Consider the following 20,394-nt stretch of genomic DNA (forward strand, 5'->3'; position numbering starts at 1 on the left):
GCGGCAACTTAACTGAACAGTCAGCGCGTTGGCAAGCGCACGATTTAGAAATTAGATGATTATGTGCGTTTGTTTGTGTGGGTTTACCAAATCCTAAGACTAGCCATGATGCAATGAACCCAATCAATCAAGAGACCAATGGGAGACTGTACCTTTACCCTTTTACGCTTAGCTCTACTTTAGAGAGTTGACCGTTGGTCGAAGGTTGTACCGATGTCGCTTACATTCCTGTAACATTGGCTCCGTTGCGTGCCGCCGATCAAGATCGCAAGAGGTGTTAATTAGCTGCGTTACTTCCTCGTGTGACCTTATCGAGTAACGCTTAACGCATTATCGCACGCAAATATTGACACGACTCATCATTGATTTAGGCTGATGAGCGAGTAGTTCGCTGTGGTCGAAGCGGTAAAAAGAATATGGTAAGGCAACGCGAAAAGATAAAAGTGAATCAATTAGCAGGCTTCTCATTTTCATTCGAAACTTGTTCTGAGATGTGTTGGAGTCTGGATTGGTTTGGGTGTTATTCTCTTCTCGAAATTTTCACAGTGCAACTTAACCAGTGTTATCGCTTCCGTGTTTGTTTTAACTCAGTTTAAACCAAGTTTTGCATACCTCAAACAAGCCGCCAAAGTACCGATATCGGGTATGACCGTATAGAAATGTTGAATAATCGAATTATCACCATTGACAAATGGCAAGAAATCAATCTTGCGTGTTCATGAGAATGTTCATGAGTTATTCAGAAGTTTTCTGTGACAGTGGCGAAAACAGCTTTTGATCGCAGGCTTGCTTGCTACAGGGAGATGAATGTGAAATATGAGCATAAAGCTTTGGTTGTGCGGGAACAATCCGTAAAGCGCACTAACCGCACGATGGAATCTTCTTCCTTTTGATCTCTAGACCTGCAAAGGTCATACCATTATCCATTATATTGGCTTATTAGCCTTATCCATACTAAGTGCCTACGTTTGTGCTGCTGGGAAACAGTCTGCATGGGATTCGATACCTGGTTCTGGTTGGAATTTAGAGTCTTCTTGGCTTAACGACCTTCTAGGTCACGCCGGTCATCGAATAGCATACTATGGGCAAGAGACTCCTTGGACTCCTTGGAATTATTGCTCGAAATTAGAAACAATGAGCAGCCCGGTGGTGTAGGCGACAGCGGCGCCGGTCTTCAAACGGCAGGACCGGTGTACAAATCCCATCCGGACCGTCCTCCCCGTAGTGAGGACAGTCAGTCCTCACTAGGACTGAGCACTCCATCCAACTACGTGGTATCGGCAGTCTAGAAAGCCATTTCGATGGCCGGCATGATCTTAGAGGCCGTTAAGCCAAGAAGAAGAAGAAGAAGTTAAAAATTCTAGCAACAATGAACTAATTCTTTGAAAAGAGTTGCTATTTTTTTCTCTATTTCAATCAGCACTATAGAGTCAGGCTTTCTTTTATCCCGAATAGTGCTGTGCGAAGGGCTACTTCATGACTATCTCTGTCACCGGATCCAAAACTCTCTTCACCAATCCTCAAAGTGTTAAAGGAGCAGCTCAGCCTGATGCCAAAATTTTAAGTGTTTGCTGGACTTTAACATGACAGGAACTAGTTATTGAATCTTATAAGGACAGTTTTTCCATGGCAAGCACTGACTATTAGGGTATGGAATTTTCTAATAGATTTTTTATGTTGAGAAATAGTGTAGAGTGCTTGTTGACAAAATGTAATAAAAATACAAAATGTATTAAAAAAATGCTAGTCGAAAACTTCTGGAGAAAATTGTTTCATTGAATGTCGCGCCGACATTCAGTATGACTAAGAAAACTTATCGATAGTTGGGTAATCAGTCTGGTGGAACAGTCCGGATGGGATTTGAGCTTTTTGCACCGGTCTTTCCTTGTAAAGACCGGTCCAGTAGTCGCCTCTACCATTTTGTTTGCATTGTTTGTAAATTAAAATATTTGTACAGTACATTGTTGAATTGAACTGTTTGGATATCGCAACTTCAATACGTTTACTACCTAAGCGATCCCATAAGATACAATTATAACAGCCTTTACAGTTTTTGTCAAAGGTCCTTTTGAAATGTTTGAATTAGTTTGATCGCTTAAATTTTCTAAAAACCTTTAATCTAGAACTTTTGTGAAGCCTTTTTGGTCAAAAATTTTTAAAACTTTTTCTGAGTAGGATTTAATTTTGATCCTTCTGGTGAGAAAGACTAGAGACAGACCAAATCCAGGTAAGAAAAACATATAATAACCGAGCTAGCCCGTACTACAGCTAGAAAGTTGTTAGAAATAGGTGCCCAAAATAATAATAAATGTATCTTTTTCCTTATGTATGGAATGATAGCATTTTATATTTCTCTAAAATAAAAAAAAACATAAAAAAACAGAAAAACCCGGAACAAATAAATAAATCAATTCAGATTCAGAGTTTTTAGAGATTTGTACACGAAAATTAGACATTCCTCATGTGTTTTCCTGTTGCCGTGTGTGAAGAAAAAAACATAGTTTTGTACATCACTGTTCCATGTCCGTTTTTAGCAGGCGATTGTGTTTAATTGCCCATGACGAGAAGTTGCCCGCTGTCGAATTGTTCACTTAAACTGTTAGCATATGTCAACCGCAGTAGTTGACGGGGCTACACCAACGTCGTATGACAAAAGGGTAAATATACAATAGAAATTAATAATTTATCACCATAACGACGAGTCAATTTATCTTGCCGATTTAACTGACTAGCAACGATCAATCGAATATAAATCTGACTACAGAGAGAAAGAGCGCGGTTGTGCATATTCTTGCGTCATGCGCTTGGACTGTGACGCTGCAGCCAAACAACCACAAAGCATCCGATTATAAAGTGCGATTATAGGTACAATAAAATAAGGTTTGTATGATCAACACAGGTGACGGAAAGTGCTAGTTCCTAGCACTAGTTAGCAGGTGTACTAGGCATTGAAGGTAAAGTGTGAATTGTTTAACCACCTAACACTGTTCACAAACCGCTGTTATCGTGCTAACCTCAACGGGTTGCAAATATTGATCGTCACCGGGGTCTTCCGCAGCCATAGCTTATTCTACACCTCATGGCAAACTTTTGCAAGGCAAGGACACTGAATGGCATTCAAATTTACACAAACTCACTGAACGATAACAGCAGTGGACGATCGAAAATGGCGAACATGATATGAACGCAATAGATAGCACACTTCACAACCTTAGGCACTGTTAACTCACACACACACACACACACACACACACACACAAATGCGTGAAATGATCACTGAACCACCTAAGCTCACTTACTTGAGATGATGAAAATCGTGCATTTCGGAACTACCGAGCACCGGCAGATGGTAGCCCGAATGATCCACCAGCGTGTCCATCATGACGAACGTGAACCACACCACGAACGTTAGCACGTGGCTGCTCATGATGGCGGGCCCAATGTACACCGGAAGCAGATCACTGATGATAAACTCGAACGGATGCGCGTACATCGCGGCCCAGGCCACCGGTGCCGACCACTGGTGGTGCTTCTTGTGGACACGTTTGTAGAAATAGCTCGAGTGCAGTAACCGGTGGCTGTAGTAGAACGTGATCTCCCAGAAAACGATGCAAAACAGCAGATCACGGAACACGATCGACAGCGAGGGTAGGATGCGTGGATTCGGCGTCTCGAAGAACACGAGCTTGCGCATCATAAACCCGAAGTAGGTCGTCGGGATGCCGTACAGGAATTGGTTACGTAGTACCACCTTCACCAAACGTTTGCACCGGTCCCATTCCAGTGGTTCGTTTGCGCCCGGCTGATTTTTGAACTTCCGCAGCGCCTTTGGCCAGTTGGTGAGATCCATCAGCACGAACAGCCCACCGACGAGCCAGAAGAAGGAATACGTGTAGACCGTCAGGAAGCCGACGTACAGCGTCACATTGTCGTCACCTTGAATGGCAGTGAAGGAAAGAGTGGGATGAGCGTTAGAAATCCGAGCGCGAAGATGAACGTTGGAGGTCGATATTTGTCAAACCGGGTCAAACGTGCCCGGGCTGACGATTAGGTAACGCAGCGGATGACGCCACATGCGGGCTGCCCGAAGCCCAACCCTACCGATGCGATCGAGAAAACTGTTCCACGTCTGGTTGAACCACTGCACCAGTGGGCCCTCGTTAACGTTGTCGGGAAGCACGTGGACACTCGCGTACGATTCGTTACCGTCCGCGACGGGTGCCATCCACGGTGGGACGAACGAAAGGTTCATCTTGGACACTGGTCTAGGGAGAGATCGCTAATCAATCCGTCCTTGCACCGACGACTAGCTGGGCAGAAGCGTTGCGTTCGATTCGTATTGACACGTCCAACGCCTAGGACGATCGGCGATTAACTGACTGCGCTCCGTCCGTCCGGGGACGATAAAAGGCTTCTAGTCTGGGTGGTGGTTGATCGCAATACAAACCTTGCGCTGACGTCGCAGGGCCAGGCCTCTCGTCGTGTGGCAGTGGCGGTGACCAGTGCCTTGAGTGGTTGGCCAAAAATAATCATCACTTACTTGGCCGCACGTATCAATACATTTGTGCGTGGAAACAAACATGGCTCTTGAGTTCTTTGCAACTCCCACCCAGCCCACCGCACGGCTGGCTACGGCTCGGAAGTTAAAGCATCGTTTCGGGTAGTGTCATGCAAGTGACTTCGACTACCACCGTCCGAAGACGGCTGCTGGCCAAACCGACCTCCTCGAATCTTCAGTCAGTCGAGGAATATTTGCATACCCAAAATATGGAATATCAATGACTTGCTTCACCGCAAAACCGGGGCTGGTTAGTCTCGCCGGTCCAACAATAGATTGGGGTTGAGGGTAAAGGGGGCATGTTGCTGCGGTTAAGGACACGAGCGTTGTCTGCTAGGATGCGGTATGCCATGTCCATCGGTACGGAAGAGCGATCTTTTTTTATGATATGCAAAAGAAAATGAGAAGAGCCAACCACAACGAGACTCTCTGCACTGTGTTGATATTAGCGTGTTTGGTGAAATAATATTTACATCGCCAAATATCGCCAACATCGGCCAGCGTAGTTTCGCGGCCAAAAAACGGCACATTGTTGATTGTTTTGTGTGCACACCGTTTGTTGAATGATGGAAAGTTCATCAATTTGCTCACGAGTCAGATCTCACCAAGCCCGGCTTGGTGACCCCTGAGGGTTGCTGTGGCTTGGATTGACGACTGGCCTCTACTCACACGCCTGTTTTTGTGCGGGAACATGTGTGCTTTGGGTGAAAATAGTGATCCAACGGTAGGGTTTGGTCAGCCAGATTGGAATGGTGACGATGAAATGTCGTCGATTGTTTTGTTCGACGCCATCGTGAAGGTCAGCGGGATGAGTAATGGCGTCGGATCCCTGCCCGAATGGTGTACGCCGGTGTAGTGCTGCGATCGTTGGTTGACGCAATGCAGATTTAGTCGTAACGGGTAGTTTTATCTTCCACTGTTAATGGTGGTGCCGCTGCTGCTGCTGCTTGGGAAGAGGCCTGACCGACTGTTTGCAAATAGCCACGAATGATGGCTCTTTTTAATCCGTCATTTGAAATGATTAGATGTTTTATCGATCGGTGCGCTCCTTAATTGCTCTTAACATCACAGAATGCCGTGCGATCGTTTGCGCGCTTCCTGCCCCGGAACCCTTTATTTTTTGGCAGTGCGCGTGTTTAAGGGACATGACTGTGGAGTTCGCGTCGAAGTTTCTACCATCTTCTTTTTTGGCCTTAACTGTTGAGGTCACGGGGTTGTAGAAGCTCTGTTTTCTATCGATTCTGTGTTTTGTGCAATGATTTCTCTTGAACCATGCCCAACCTTCATCCTTCCACTTCCAAGGCTGATTGAAGTTAATTCAATAAAATGAAACAGGCTTGAAGCTATTTATAGCTAGTTAATTAAAACAATAAGAACTAAAGCAAACAAAATACCTTTTTTCGCAATTCATCACGGTTGGAGCCGTTATTTAAAGCACGTATCGAATGCTGTGCTCTCCAAGCCAAATGTGTAACGCTTGTTTGGCGTGTCAGTTTCAATGTTGTTATAAATTTGATTGAAAGAGAAGTTTTGAGAAGGCTGCAGATGATGAGATGAGAATTATTCCGGTTGAACTATAGTGTATTGTGTTCGTGAAGATAAACATGTATCATGTCGATCATCATAAAAAATAGTAGTAGAGCGGATGTTTATTTACATTAACATACTTCAATTCTTTGCGTTTTTTTGTTCGTTAATTTTTCTGTTAATTTTTTTAGAATTCATTGTTCTACTTCCAAAGTGAAATATTTTTGGCTCACATTGTTATTAGGTCAATTTATTAATAATAATGCGGTTAATTTAGGCATATTTTCTGTTTTTCTGTTCATTTTATACATATTTATGGGATTTTTTAAATTAATTATGCATCAAAACGGATATTCAAAGTAGCAAAATAAAGTGTAAAACTGTTACTGTTGTAAAATGTTGTAACAAAACAAAATTGGAAATGTAATAGTTACAAACGACCGATCAAGTCAACCAAAATCACTCAAAACGAGTACCGTTGTAGACCGTTCGCAGCAACAGTGCTACCTGCCAAATTTACATTTCACACTTGACCAGCAGCAGCCAGCTATAAGTTGGCAAAAAATATCTACACGGTAAAATCAGTCGAAAACGCCTATGCATTAAGAGGTTGTGATAATTATACGCAATCTAGATCAGGGTCCGACGAAATGTTCTCCCGAATGTCAAATCTTGCCTGTCTTCTAAATACTATCTGGGTCATAGATATTGGCTTTTTCTTCTCCGTTCGTTACATTTCAACTTGCCAATCATTCTACAGGAAGCACGCCGCCTAGCCTAAGGTTTACTATTCACGGTTGCATTCGATCTCTGATAAGTATTTTTTCACTGAAATCACTTAGCTCACAGAGTTCCTTTATGTCCGTTTTTGACGCTGAAAGACACCTTCCGGCATATGCATGGCGTATCCTTTAGATCATTCCCTTAATTAGCATACTGGGTCCGCACAGTTCTTACACTGCTCACACATTGTTCGAAAATGGCGAGAGCATTGAAAGTACCCGTTTGTTAAGGTTTATGTTTCGTGCATATCGTTGTATAGGTTGCATTTTTTGTGTGGTTCGCTGCAATATTAGGAACTCCTCAGTATAGTCGGTAAAATTTGGCTGTGTGTTATGAAATCTGTATTTCGTTACCTCTTCGTTTTCGTAGAAGGCAACTGGTACGTCAATCTTTCTATCGGGAATCGAGACATTCAGTCGCGTAAAATTGTTCCTTTTGGCTTAAAGATCATCAATCTAATCTTTGTGTCGCGACGTTTTTGTGTGCTTAATGCAATTCTTACGAAAAAATGTCTGCCACTTTTATGCCTAGGGACGTTTGAATTTTTTTTTTTTGAGAAAATGATGGATGACAAAAATTTAAAGCTTGTTAAATGAACATTTGTCTTCTGGTTTTTTCTATGTTTTACGTTATTTATTTCTCTCGTCGCTCACCAATCTATTCAGTCATGCGAGCCATGTGCGGGGGCTTTGATCCATATAGTGGAATTGTAGAATCACTTAGCGGATGTTTCAAATGAACTTTGAAGTAGTGCAAATCCTTTTAGGAACATTGCAATTATTTAATGGAATTTTGTGCTCAGTTTCTGGGAACTCGATTTTTCTAATGAATGTTGCGGTAAACCCCTTCACATGTGAATGATGCGGGGTGCTCGTTTAACGTTTAACAATTTTATGACTTTTTTATGTCGGTTTAACAGCTATATTTCAAAAGCTTGGCAGCAACTCCACAGCTGATTGCAAAGTTCCAAATTCGAATAAAAAAATGTCCCCTAACTTAGTGCAGGATTCTAGTATACCTACTAAAGTTCAAAAAGAAAATTGCATACTTCCACTATAAATTTGAAAATTTTCACTAAGCGATTGAAAAGATCCATTATGTGGATGGTAAACCTTTAATGACCTGCTGGAGTTAGAGGCACCGGGCTTCACACGGCAAGACTGTTACTTCGTAGTGAGAACTCACCATCCAGCTACGTGATATCGTTATCTATAAAAGGTTAATTCTATATCAATTGCTCCAAGAGTCAGCTCAAACGTCTAAATATACTTAAGTCACACAAAGGAAAGATTCTCAACCAAAATCGATTGACAATTAAGTTGAAAGGTCCAGTCAGTAGAACAAAATCAGTCATCTTTTTTGTTTGATCTCAAGAGGGAATTTTTGTTATATCTACTAAACTTTGTATAACTGGCTGGGCCACGTGGTAGCGGTACCGGTCTTTCACAAGGAAAGGCAGAGTAGTTGTAGGTAATTAGAAGTCAAGAAAGCCAAAAGTGGCACACTAAAACTCTGTGGTGTGAAGCCAAATCAGAAGAAGTTCTCATATATTGAAAAAATAGTGAAAGTTTAAGGCGGGCTAGTAGCATAGTAGTTGCGGCAACATCTAAAGCAAAAAACTCTCTCAAGTTAAGTTTTCTTAAGTTGTAATGCCATAAAAGAAAAATAGTCCTAACGATAATGTTGTGAAGTACTGATGACGAATAAATGAGAAAGGTAAGAAGCCGCAGGATAAAGAGTAATGGCAGTCTTAGCATATTGGGGAAATTTATATGATGATGAGGAGAACTTTCGATGACGAAATTGCAACAAAATCTAATTAATGTTCAACCTACGCAAAACTGACCATTTAGCTTAGGACAAGAACCATATATTTAAATAGTACTTACCGCATCAACTCAAAATCAATCATTTATTTTATTGTCTGAAGATAAAACATAAATAAAAATTTAAATGATGCAAATTTAAATAATGCTGCAAATTTTCCTTAACATTTTTTCTGCATTTGTGAGCATCGCCCAGACGAAAGATTGCAAAAGAAAAATGACTTTGTCACAAGTAATTTCTTTCCAATCACTCATCATCAGCGCCTGACGGGTATTTTCGTATTTTGCAACGATGCTTCGCAACCCAATGCCAGCAGAATGCCGGCCTATAGACGAAACGACGCAATGTATCTGATTTGGCCAGAAGGTCTTACAAAGCGTACCTTTCCAAGTTTCGTTCCAAACGTGCGAGGGGAAGGGTAGCGATGCTAATGATCGTTAAATTTCGGAGAAAATCCATCACTCGACAGTAAGCAAACAGCAAGTATAAGTCACATGTTTCCATTTGCTGATCCTATCGTCTCTTATCGATTTGTACTCAACACATGCACAGATTTTATTCGCTTCATTCGGAATCGCAAGGTACTGTTTGGTTTACCATTAGAAAAAAAAGTCTATCTTTAACTTGACTATCACGCAATAAAATTAGGACCCTTACGCAAATACGAATCACCTTACGCAGAGCAAACCCTTGACCGTCAAAGAGCGGCTCGGCACTGGTTTTGAATCATGGGTAAGGTAACCATACAGTCAGACGGTGAGAGACTGAACCAAGTCGACGTCTCACGGAGAGGACGCACGCTCACTTGTCCGGCACTAGCTCTCGCGCAGACTGAAAGCCGATGATTCGATGATGCCGCTGGAAATGTTTCTTCTTCCGGAACTCCGAATCGGTACCGTGGAACCAGTCCATCCATCCGTACAGCCCAAAGCACTGGTTGAATCTGTCGAAGAGTGATCGTACTGATCAGATCAAACCGTTCGAGGTGTGGATGCAACTTACTTGAGATGATGGTAATCGTGTGATTCCGGACTCGAAAGGAACGGCAGATGATAGCCGCAGTGGTCCAGCACCGTATCGACCATAACGAACGCGAACCAGATGGCTGTCGTCGCAACGTGACACTTCATAATGGCCGGACCGGCAAACACGGGCAACAGGTCGCTGATGACGTACTCGAACGGATGCGCATACATGGCGGCCAAGGCCACCGGTGCGGTCCACTCGTGATGCTTCTTGTGCACATACTTGTAGAAGAATCGCGAGTGTAGCAACCGGTGGCTGTAGTAGAACGTGATCTCCCACAGTGTAATACACGCGGCAAAATCACGCACGATCGTGAACGCCGACGGTAGCGCTCGCGGCGGAGGCACTCCATTTCGGCTGAGATTGAACGCAATGTATGAAGTCGGTATGCCGACCACAATTTGGTTGAAGAGAAGCGTTTTCACCAACTACACCGGCACACAGATACAGTTTCAGAGGGGGAGAAAGGGGGAAAGAACATAAAACAGCACTTCATTACTAAAGCTCTCGTTCTCATTCACTTTTGGGCACTTTTCCATCTACCTTTTTGAACTTTTCCCAGTCCAGTGGCTCGTTCATGCCGGGCTGGTTTTTGTACTTGCGCATAAACTTGGGCCACTCGGTTAGATCCATCACCACAAACAGTCCACCGAGTATCCAGTATATGGCGTTGGTGTAGAACGTCAGCACCCATACGTACAGGGTCTCCTGGTCATCTCCTGAAGCGAACAATAAACCAACACCGCTTAGACACTTGATTTTTTTTAAACAATCAATCACTGCGCGATCACTTAACGCCCATAGAGCTTACACTGTACCACCATATCACATTCACACCTTAACTTACCGATCGTGTCTAGTAGCGCGTCCCATTTTTCCACAAACCACTCACGGGTTTCATTCCCATAGCCCACGGCCAACGGAGCAGGTTCGTAGAACTCCATCCTGGTTGGCTTTCGCGAATATACTGATCCGACGCAGCTGAACGTTACAGCCACATTAAGCGTGTAAAGTGGTAGTATAGCTCGCACAAATCCTCTACGAAAATTGACGGCCAAAAATCAAACGCCAAACCTTGCTGTCCGTTCCGCGGTTCAACGAGAACTGTAAACCCGTTCTGGTGAAATGGTGAATATCTAATGCGGCACACGGTGCGCACTCCTCGCGGCACGTGTTTATCCCGTTTCCACCTCTTTCTTCGGGGGTCGTAACCGAATCCATCGAATTCTACCACCGGCCGCACAGGGGACGGATCGGAGCGCAATTATCGTAGTGGGAGAATAATGAAGTTCACACCTCGCAAGATCGCTTGCAAATACTGTACACTAAAAAGGGGGGAGGGGAGGGGGGGGGTCAGGTAATGAGGCAATTGAATTATGACGAATGCGCCCGAACTTCGCCCCAGCATGTGTGATGTGCGAGACATTCGAGCGGATTGTGTCTGGTAAGCATTACGCCAGCAACGGTCGCTACAATTCACAGTGTGTGCGCGAGATTGCGCATCATCGCATCTTTGGTCCGTCCCGAAACTCGCAGGTGAAGCTCCGTACGAGCCTAGTAAGTCAGGATCGGTGTGCTGATGGACGCTTGTGTTGTTGAGCTGCTCTTACACACAATCAAACATCGCAGCGATGTTTTGCTATTGTAACACACGGCACAACATGAAATAGGCTTAAAATTTTGCTACAAACTTTTGAACACTTTTCGGGTGTGAAAGCTTACGAATGGCCCATAAAACCGTTGTAGTTAGTATCGTCAGGGTTTTAGGGCATAGGGAGTAGTTTTTTGAAGATTTTTGTTGTTGTCTTGAGCAAAGCGTAGGTACACGGTGTTGGTGAAATATTGACGTTTCACATTGTCGCGTAGATAATGGTCAGGTGCAAATTTTGCACCATTAGGTCACCTCCCTTGCTCGTTGCTAGACTATTGGCAAAACATCTGCAGTGTGCGAGCAGGAGAAATCTCTTTGTTTTGCTAGTTAGCAGTGTAGTAGACGGTAATATTTCGACGTTAACCTTTCTATCTGCTCGCTAGACAGGTTTGCGCTTTGCGTTATGTAATTTAGCCAAACGCAGGACTTTTGCGTTGTTGAGCGTAGCTGGGCCGAAAGAGCGTCACGAATTGGATCAAAAAATGATTGATGAACGTGGGGTTAACAGTGCCGGGGGTGCACTATACTACGATGTAGCCCTACCAAAAACAAAAAGAAGCTAATTATGATAGTTAATGTATATATTGTTTCTTTCAGCACGATTCATTTCATTTGGCACAAAAATCGATCGACCTTGATCTCTAGCTAAGCGTTCCGCTTCTTAGTGTTGTAAAGATCGCTCGGGGGGTTGTTGTATTTACTGTTTTCTTCTAAATAGTTTTCAGCTGTGCGAAAGCGTTTCACACGCGTGCTCTGTTTCTACCGGTGTCCATCTCCGATCGGCGAGAAGAAAATGGGAGCTACTTTTGTGTGCTTTCGCTTTCTTGTTGCCATCCTCGAGCTTGGGAACTGGTTTTTGGTGTTGAATTTTGAGTTCTAAAAATATATCTCGCTGATAGACAGATAGAATGGCAAACTGACATCGACTGGGCGGCCAGAATATTTCACAAGCAACAAGAATTGGAAATATCAATTTGCATTATGTTAGACTGTAGAAATACTACTGCACGGGGGAGCTACGAACGAGTTTTCTAGCATTTTTTTTAAAAATGTTGTTTACAAGAAAGGGGGAGAAATCGCCTTAAAGATAATTTTAAGGAAATGATTAGTTGAGCTTCTTTTAACAAAAACTACATTATCCACATTTTTATGGTACCTATCGTATTTTCTAGAACGTGGATTTACGTCGCGGTCATTGTTTTATTATCTACGGTACGTAGTTTACAGCTATCCTTGAAACAATATATTTTTCATTTATATCCTTCCACATTGACTAAAAGTGTTATCTACACAGTCGTAAGCCCAGCGATCGTAAAAAGAATTCCCAACTGAAGCACTTAAAGTATTTGAAATACGCTCAGAACAAAGCACAAAGGCTTCAAAACAGGTTCTGACAATAGTGAGGCGTATTTTGTACCATTTGTTAGCCAGTTTAGCCTTTTTTGTAGTGATTCGCACCGTTGAAATCATTATTTGAAGTCATCTTCCAATCGTACAACATAAAAGACTTCAATGCTGGTGGAACAAACGAAAGAGATGAACCCGCTCTTTACTTACTGTCGACTATTCTTTTCTTTCTCTCTCGCTCTCTGTTTCCTTTTTTGGTTCTACGCACAGCGTTGTTGAGCATCAATATTTTTATAACATCTATTGAAAATAGAGATACCCATGTACCGTTCTCATTCAAGTAGACATTGACCCAGCCCCACAGCAACCAACATGCCTAGCTATGTAGTGACAATCAGCATCGACACTGACAGTGACGTATTGTTTGGCTTTTCGGCGTGCGGGAAACCGGTTTCTAAATTTTTTTTAGTGTTTTGAGCCTCATGAAATTGCACGGTCAAAAATAAGAAAATCTTCAAAAAAAGACGAAAAACACAGAGCAAAACATCACTTTCGGGGGAAGCAAGTGGAAAATCATAAACAACACCAACGATGGCCAAAAATGTACGGTAATTGTACTGGATGCGACGCACACGTGGTTCAGCGCACATTGGAGTGGGAGGCGGCATTGTTTCTGCAATATAATTGCCAAAAAATCGTGCAATGTGTATGAACGGTTCAATTGGTTCGGTTTCTTTTTGCAGCGCGAAATCATTCAGCTGCACGTAGGTCAGGCAGGCGTACAGATGGCTAGCGCTTGCTGGGAGCTGTACTGTCTCGAACACGGCATCTATCCGGACGGAATATTTTGTGACTGCTCCATCTACGAGGACTGCAGTGCGTTCTTTAGCTGTGACCGGTCGGGTCAGTGTGTACCGCGTGTGCTGCTGCTCGATTTGGAACCTTCAGTCGTCGATGAAATTCGCATCGGCACGTACCGGGAACTGTTTCATCCAAACTCGCTACTAACTGGTTGTGAAGATGCGGCAAGTAACTTTGGCCGTGGACACTATCGACTCGGTCAAACGATGATAGAACCGGCGATGGATCGGATACGAAAGTTATGCGAACACTGCTCCTCGCTGCAGGGTTTTATGATGTTTCATAGCGTCGGTGGTGGAACGGGTGCCGGTTTGGGGACGCTACTGCTTGAACGGCTCGGCGAAGACTTTGGCAAAATATCGCGCATGGAGTTTGATATCTTTCCTTCGCCGAAGGTTTCGCCGGTTATTGTGGAGCCGTACAACGCTATACTTGCGTCGCACGTCGCTATGGAGCACAGTGATTGTACGTTCGTGCTAGACAACGAGGCACTGTACGATGTGTGCGATCGAAATTTGAACGTTCGCGAACCGACGTACACCAATCTGAATCGATTGGTTGCCCAGGCTGTATCGTGCATTACCGCGTCGTTACGCTTTTCCGGCGCGATCAACGTCGATCTGCTCGAGTTCCAGACGAACTTGGTCCCTTTCCCGAGGATTCACTATCCGCTGGTGACATACGCACCGCTTGTGCCGGGAAGTACAGCACGGCACGAGCAACCCACTACGGCACAGCTAACGTACGAGTGTTTTGAACCATCAAATCAGCTCGTCAAATGTGATCCTCGTACGGGGCGGTATATGTCCTGTTGTCTGCTCTACCGGGGCAACATAGCACCGATCGAAATTAATCGCGCCTTGCACGAGATGCGCACGAACAGTTCGATCCGGTTCGTCGATTGGTGTCCGACCGGGTTTAAGATCGGTATCAACTTCCAGGCCCCGATCGCTGTGCCGGGTGCAGATTTGGCACGTTCCGATCTGGCCTGCTGTATGCTGTCGAACAATACTGCCATCAAAACGGCCTGGACGAGGGTCGCCGACAAGTATCAGCGTATGTACGATCGGAAAGCATTTTTCTATCATTATCTTGGTGAAGGTAAATTTCCCACACAAAATGACGATGATTTTGTAAATGGACATTTAAAATATTTTCTTCAAAATTCCTCTAGGCCTCGAAGAGCAAGATCTTACCGAAGCAATTGAAAACATTCGCACGCTTATAAAAGATTATGAAGAAATTGAAAAATAGCCACCAGTTGTTAGAGACACGCAGCTTTAGGGCACGTAAGCAACCCTTTAAAGCTGCTGGCTGCATCTTTAACTCGTTGAAACTTCCGGCTGGCTTTCCTCTTAGTAGAATGGCACGTTGCGTGGTGTTTGTTTTGCTAGTCGCAGTGACCTTACCCGGTGTGCCGATGGTACGGGCCATCTGTACGACTTCAATATCCGCCGACCGGGTTGCTGCCTGCGCTTTCAACCCATTGCTGCTGCTAGTGGAACGCTCCGGCTGGGTACTATCGAGACAGAATTGTGGCGAAACAGTCGGCTCGGAAGCGTTCGAGGTGCCACCAATCATATACTTCGACTACACCGAACTAGAGCATCTTTACACCGTGGTGTTTGTGGCAGAAAATATCCATCAGAGCCCGTCCGATGATACGTCCTCCACCGAGCGATCGTTCTATTTGCAGTGGCTCGTTGTGAATATTCCCGTGAGTAACGTGTTATTTTCTTCGAACGAACGTAACGAGTGATAAAGCTTGATTTGCGTCACTGGCGACGATACGAAACGTAATTCCGGCTGTGTCTTGAACTAAAAGAAACATTTGAAGGGCTTTCTGTTTGCTTTGGCTTTTTTTTTGTGACACAATTGCACAATTGCGCAAACAAATTGGTGATCAAACGCTTGCGTACAGCACATTGTTACCTGTAAAAGTAACGAAGATGGATTTTTCCTAGAAAAGGGCCACGGAAGATGAAGGCACCACCTTCGGCAAGATTGTCTATTGACCACATGGAAACGAATCATGATCTTTAATGAACTGTCGAAAGTTACCATCGTTTGCTACTGTTTATCGGTGTCTCGGATCAACTCCCGAACAGCATCGTGTCTAGCCCCGAATGTCATTGTCCGGTGACCACACGTAAGCCCGGGCAATGTGTTAAGTGCATCGCACCGAAAACATCATTAAAACTGGAAACTACTACCCATCCGGGCCTTGTGTAACGCGCTTGTGTGCCGCCTGTCCACTGTTGACCGAGGGCATTATGCTCGCCGCTATTGTCCGGCATGGACTGGCAAACATTTGCCGAACCATTTAGTTATCAACCGTATGGAAGTTTTGTGGCTTTTGTTTTTGTTTGTGGTTTTATGCACATACGAACACCTGATTACGGCACGGTTGTGAATGGAGTTGATGATTTTATTTGGGCAACAATTTATGCAGTTTGGTGTGCGCTTGGTATGCGATGCAATGTGTGCGATTTATCGTGCAAAAAATAAATAATATAAACAAATAAGCCAACATACAACATGTTGAAATAGTTATTCAACGTAAAGCGGATAGATTATTCATAGGATTAGCGCAGTTTGTTTGATCACTTTGCTAATGGTTTTCGCTAGTCGGTAGTGCTAATTGTTTGCTTTTGACGCTATTGACTTCCCGATGTTTTTTCTCGTGCGATCCATTGCTTTTGACTAAAGAAGTTTTTCAATTTGACATAAGAAAATTTTCAACAACTAGAAAAATCAGTTACATGAAGAAAAAAAACCATAACGAATGGCTAAAAAATTCTTTTTACGGAGTTCTCACGATAATGATCGCGTCATCACCGCAAATGGATGTACGGCGCAAATTGTTAACAATCAGGTGGCCACACTGTACAAACAATGGTGTGGACCACACGAGAGCAAACAAAAAACACACACAACACGCGTCACAGTCGTAAGCCGTTCGGCGATCGAGAAAATGGCGAACGCGAGGGATGGATCTTTTTGCCCCAAAAGATTGATGAAATCATAATTTTCTCCACCGTACACTGAAAACGTTCATTGAAGCGAAAGTGTATGTATGCTAGCGATGGTTGATCGGTGGATATTCGACGAGCCAGCTTCAGCGCAAGCTGACCTTCAACTTGAACACATAGTCGTTTGGCGGCCAAATACAGTTTCAGCGAGGAAGATTTTTAAAAGAAATCGATTCATGCAAAGCCCTCGAATTTGCTTTACTTCTGTAAGAGAAGGGATCAAGTGGATGATGGAAGGAAAAAAAACCATTACATTCAGGTTTTCAGCACCGCTTCGGGTAATTATAGTACTCGATCGATGTATCTGCTGTACGTAAGGCCAGTTGAGTAGAAATTCAAACATTCAGTTCGTGTGGCACATGTTGCCAGCGCATTGAGGAGGGCCAAAAAAATGGCACGGTTACAACCGTCAAACCTGCTCGTTTGCCGGTGATCGTGTCCCTATAGTAGTGTTGCGCGTATGGGATGGTGGAATCGCTCAAGGAACTTATTATTTTCGAGCACCGCGTTTGTTTTCTGCTCAACCACTTCAGTCGGCCACTTGGCACTACGATTGTCGTCATTCGCTGGCGTCAGCGTGCCGGTGGCCTCACCTTATACCACGGGCAACTTCCGGTCGAATGAGCAGACTGCTTCCGTGACACTTTGGCACGGAATTTTGTTTTCGACGATCCGTGCGGTGAGATATCACCCCAACTATCAGGCGTGGAGTTTGTGCAGACAGTGTGCTTTTACTCGTCACGAGAACAACGAGCACGACGCGTCTGATGTAAATATTTGCAGGGGATCTGAACCGATTGGGGTGAGTTTATCGCACGACATGTGAAAGACAAATGTTAGCGAATTGTGAATTGATTATGTTGCTTGGAATGTTAATTGAAGAGCGTTTAGTTCCGTGTTTAATTAAATTTCTTACAATTTTTTCCATGGATTATTTATATGAATATCAAGAATGCATATGGTAGATGTTGTTCTGTTTAACGAAAATTGGGGTAAGTGTGCCACGCTATGCAATTTATACTATAACTTAGTTAAACCCGTCGAACACATCAATAAAATCATAAAAATTGATGAAAAATAGAAAAATAGATCAGGTGTTTCAACAGATCAAGTTAGGAGTAAATTTGCTTAAACATTTACTCCGCTTATTCTGAGTTAAAACAAGTTTCATAATAACTCAAAATTAGCTCCTTTTTGGCTTTAGGGTTTGCCTCCTTCGGCTTCTTGTATTTGACGTGTTTTGTTGATGAAACTGCGTGTTCCTTAACGGTTCTTGTTACCGAAAGGCTCTTTTGGTCACGGGTCTCGATACAGATTCCATTAGAACTTCTGCTTCTCTAGTCTAGTTCTCTAGCTAGCTAGTATTTTAAGAAAATATGGATCGGTTTATGGCATTTGATCTCTAGTCGAATCGGTCGGGAAACAAATCCTTATCCAGAATTAAGATTTCGAGGATGTGGGAAACAATGTTGACGTTTTTTCACAGCTTGACCCTCAACAAAATCATCGAAAAGTGTGTAATACTCTTGACCCAAACAATGGAGGCCCTTTTACCCCATAAGTTAATTAAATTTTTAAGTTTGATTTTTCCATGCAAAAATAATTGCTTTTTTCATTTGTCTTCACAAATCGATTTCATTTTGACCCAACTTTGTCGTGATATTCACAGTTTCTTGATTTTTTGTTTTTATGTGTTTTGAGAGCTTATTTGAAGTGGAAATATTATAATTTTTTTTTAATTTTTTTTATCATCGGAAAATTTATGATTAAAATGATAAAAAATTGATTATTCTTCATGAAATTTGGTATAATACATATATCTAGTCACAAGTACAACCAATTCTGTATTTTCCCACCTGATTGAATTTTCACTGAAAAAAATGCTGAGTGGCTCACTTTTCCCGATGGTACACTTACTCGCAATTTAGTAACTACCTCAATATATGGTAAATAGCAATGAAAGCAAAAAAAGAATGTTTATGACTGTAGTGAATAGTAATTGTGATCTACTATGTTAGGCAAATTGACAATACGGTGGTAAGCCGTAGTATTAGAATATAAAAAAGTTTGGCAAATAATTTATATCAAACGATATTTTACCGATTCAGTTATGTTTTCGATTCAGATTAAGTTAAACAGCTGTAAACTAAAACCATATTTCTTGACGAAGAGAAAAGGAGTGAAAAAGTAGAGAGAGAAAGAAGTACGAGAGAACGAGAGAGAGACAGAAAGGGAGTGAGAGAGAGAAAGAGATTACAGTAAAGAGAAAGTAACTAAAGTTACGATTAAAAATAAAATTACGTTTTTCACTCACTGTGCTTGTACTAAAATGGAGCCGCCTAAATGTATGCAATATTGAATCAAATTCGAAACATATTATTGCATACCTTCATGTATGTTCTGTGTTTGAAATTTACGTGGCGTTGATACAGGGTTTATCAGATCAAAATCCGCCTTCTGTTTGTCTCCCAAGAAATACAGAAAACATCTATAATAAAGGACACGTGAAACAGTAATGTCTGATCTCGACTGCACATATTTCACTCATTGACGATTTTAATAATTTGCATTTGAAAATATAAAGCAAAACCTATACATATAAACCTATTCATTAATCGCGAAAACTATAGAACAACCTAACTTTGTATGGTTAAAATTGAATTCAATCCTTCTTTCTAGGAATCATCCCTCGCGAACGGCATGCGATACATTGATGGTGACACAATTGTTGGTAAGTTGTCATACCATCCCGGAAAGCACTTGATTCTCGTCGAGGCAAATCTCGTCTCTTCCGCACACCCTATCTAAGATGCGTCTGACATGAAATTCAATACATTGTTGCCATACTGCGATTGATTCGAGCCGCGCTGCAGTACTCTGCTAATGCTTGAACTTGTTTCCTTTTGCGCTAATGCAGATTATCTATCACCCGTGCCACGATCTGCCGATGATGATGATGGTGGCGATGTTGATGGGCAGCCGACACGCTACGGATTCTATCTGTACGAACAGGTTTACGGTACGATTTATCCACCGACACCGAGCACCAGGGAGTACTTCAATTTGGACGGCTGGATCAGCACAATCTATCCCGTGGCTGCCCTCTGCGGTCCGGTTGCATCGATCGGATTCGGAGTTTAGCGGGCAGCGTCATCAGATTCGTAGTGGCCCTCGGCAGTCCAGATAAATTGTCCACCGTATCGACGGCAAATATCTTTCCCTCCTTGCGATCCACCGACTTACTGGTCACACTACGTTGTCGACGATCGGTTTTTGGGTGTGGGGGTTGGCCTGGTAAAGCAGTAAGAACTGTGCGGATTGTGATCGGTTGGAACGAAACCAAGGTTTCGTTTGTTTTTATTTACTACCACCGGGGAAAGAAATGGTAACGCGAGATAGCGATTTCAAGCTGGAGTAAATATTATATCTTCACTAGGTACAATTTATGCGATGTTGGGCAGCATAATTTAAGCAGCAAGTAGTGCAACGCTTACCTTACGACGCAGCAAAACGACATGTACACGTGTTCGGAACACGGGAGACGATGCTAGCAGTAAATAAAAGGCCAGTGTTTCATTCCTGCAGCTGTTCAACATTCAAAAAACAACTCCAAAAAATGTTCTCTTCTCCAGATCTACAAACTGAAGATTGTAGTTCGGATGTTTTGTGTAGGTCTTCCTGCCGGGTGTGCATTTTGTTTCAAAATTTATTCTGCAACAGTTCCCCTGTTTACTCCCGCTGCCGTAGGAAACTGACCGACGGACAACCATGTTGTCGTCACC

General features: G+C 43.1%; 4 protein-coding genes across 5 annotated transcripts in view; 3 read left to right on the forward strand and 1 right to left on the reverse strand.

The window, feature by feature from the left end:
- Nucleotides 1-20,394, forward strand: part of LOC126557567 (protein misato) — a 235,683-nt gene that overhangs the window by 27,730 nt on the left and 187,559 nt on the right. The gene's annotated exons all lie outside the window — the stretch shown is intronic.
- On the reverse strand, nucleotides 3,296-10,688 carry LOC126565127 (uncharacterized). Its single transcript, XM_050222272.1, has 6 exons — nucleotides 10,569-10,688; nucleotides 10,265-10,440; nucleotides 9,698-10,149; nucleotides 9,499-9,638; nucleotides 4,102-4,260; nucleotides 3,296-3,936 (listed from the first exon to the last, which is right to left on the reverse strand). Exons 1-6 carry the CDS (start codon nucleotides 10,663-10,665, stop codon nucleotides 3,296-3,298), a joined length of 1,665 nt encoding a protein of 554 aa, XP_050078229.1. The 5' UTR covers nucleotides 10,666-10,688.
- LOC126558115 (tubulin alpha chain-like) lies at nucleotides 10,841-14,834 on the forward strand. Of its 2 annotated transcripts, none has more exons than XM_050214069.1 (3): nucleotides 10,841-10,849; nucleotides 13,463-14,681; nucleotides 14,755-14,834. In XM_050214069.1, the coding sequence occupies exons 1-3, from the start codon at nucleotides 10,847-10,849 to the stop codon at nucleotides 14,832-14,834; spliced, it is 1,302 nt and encodes a 433-aa protein (XP_050070026.1). In that variant the 5' UTR covers nucleotides 10,841-10,846. The 2 variants fall into 2 exon arrangements, with proteins under 2 accessions (XP_050070026.1, XP_050070025.1); XM_050214068.1 differs by lacking the exon at nucleotides 10,841-10,849 and adding an exon at nucleotides 13,311-13,322.
- On the forward strand, nucleotides 14,944-19,753 carry LOC126559102 (uncharacterized). The gene is made up of 3 exons (XM_050215212.1): nucleotides 14,944-15,297; nucleotides 19,292-19,343; nucleotides 19,530-19,753. Exons 1-3 carry the CDS (start codon nucleotides 14,944-14,946, stop codon nucleotides 19,751-19,753), a joined length of 630 nt encoding a protein of 209 aa, XP_050071169.1.

This window comes from Anopheles maculipalpis, chromosome 2RL (assembly GCF_943734695.1).
Source record: "Anopheles maculipalpis chromosome 2RL, idAnoMacuDA_375_x, whole genome shotgun sequence".
In the NCBI taxonomy this organism is placed as follows: Eukaryota; Metazoa; Arthropoda; class Insecta; order Diptera; family Culicidae; genus Anopheles; species Anopheles maculipalpis.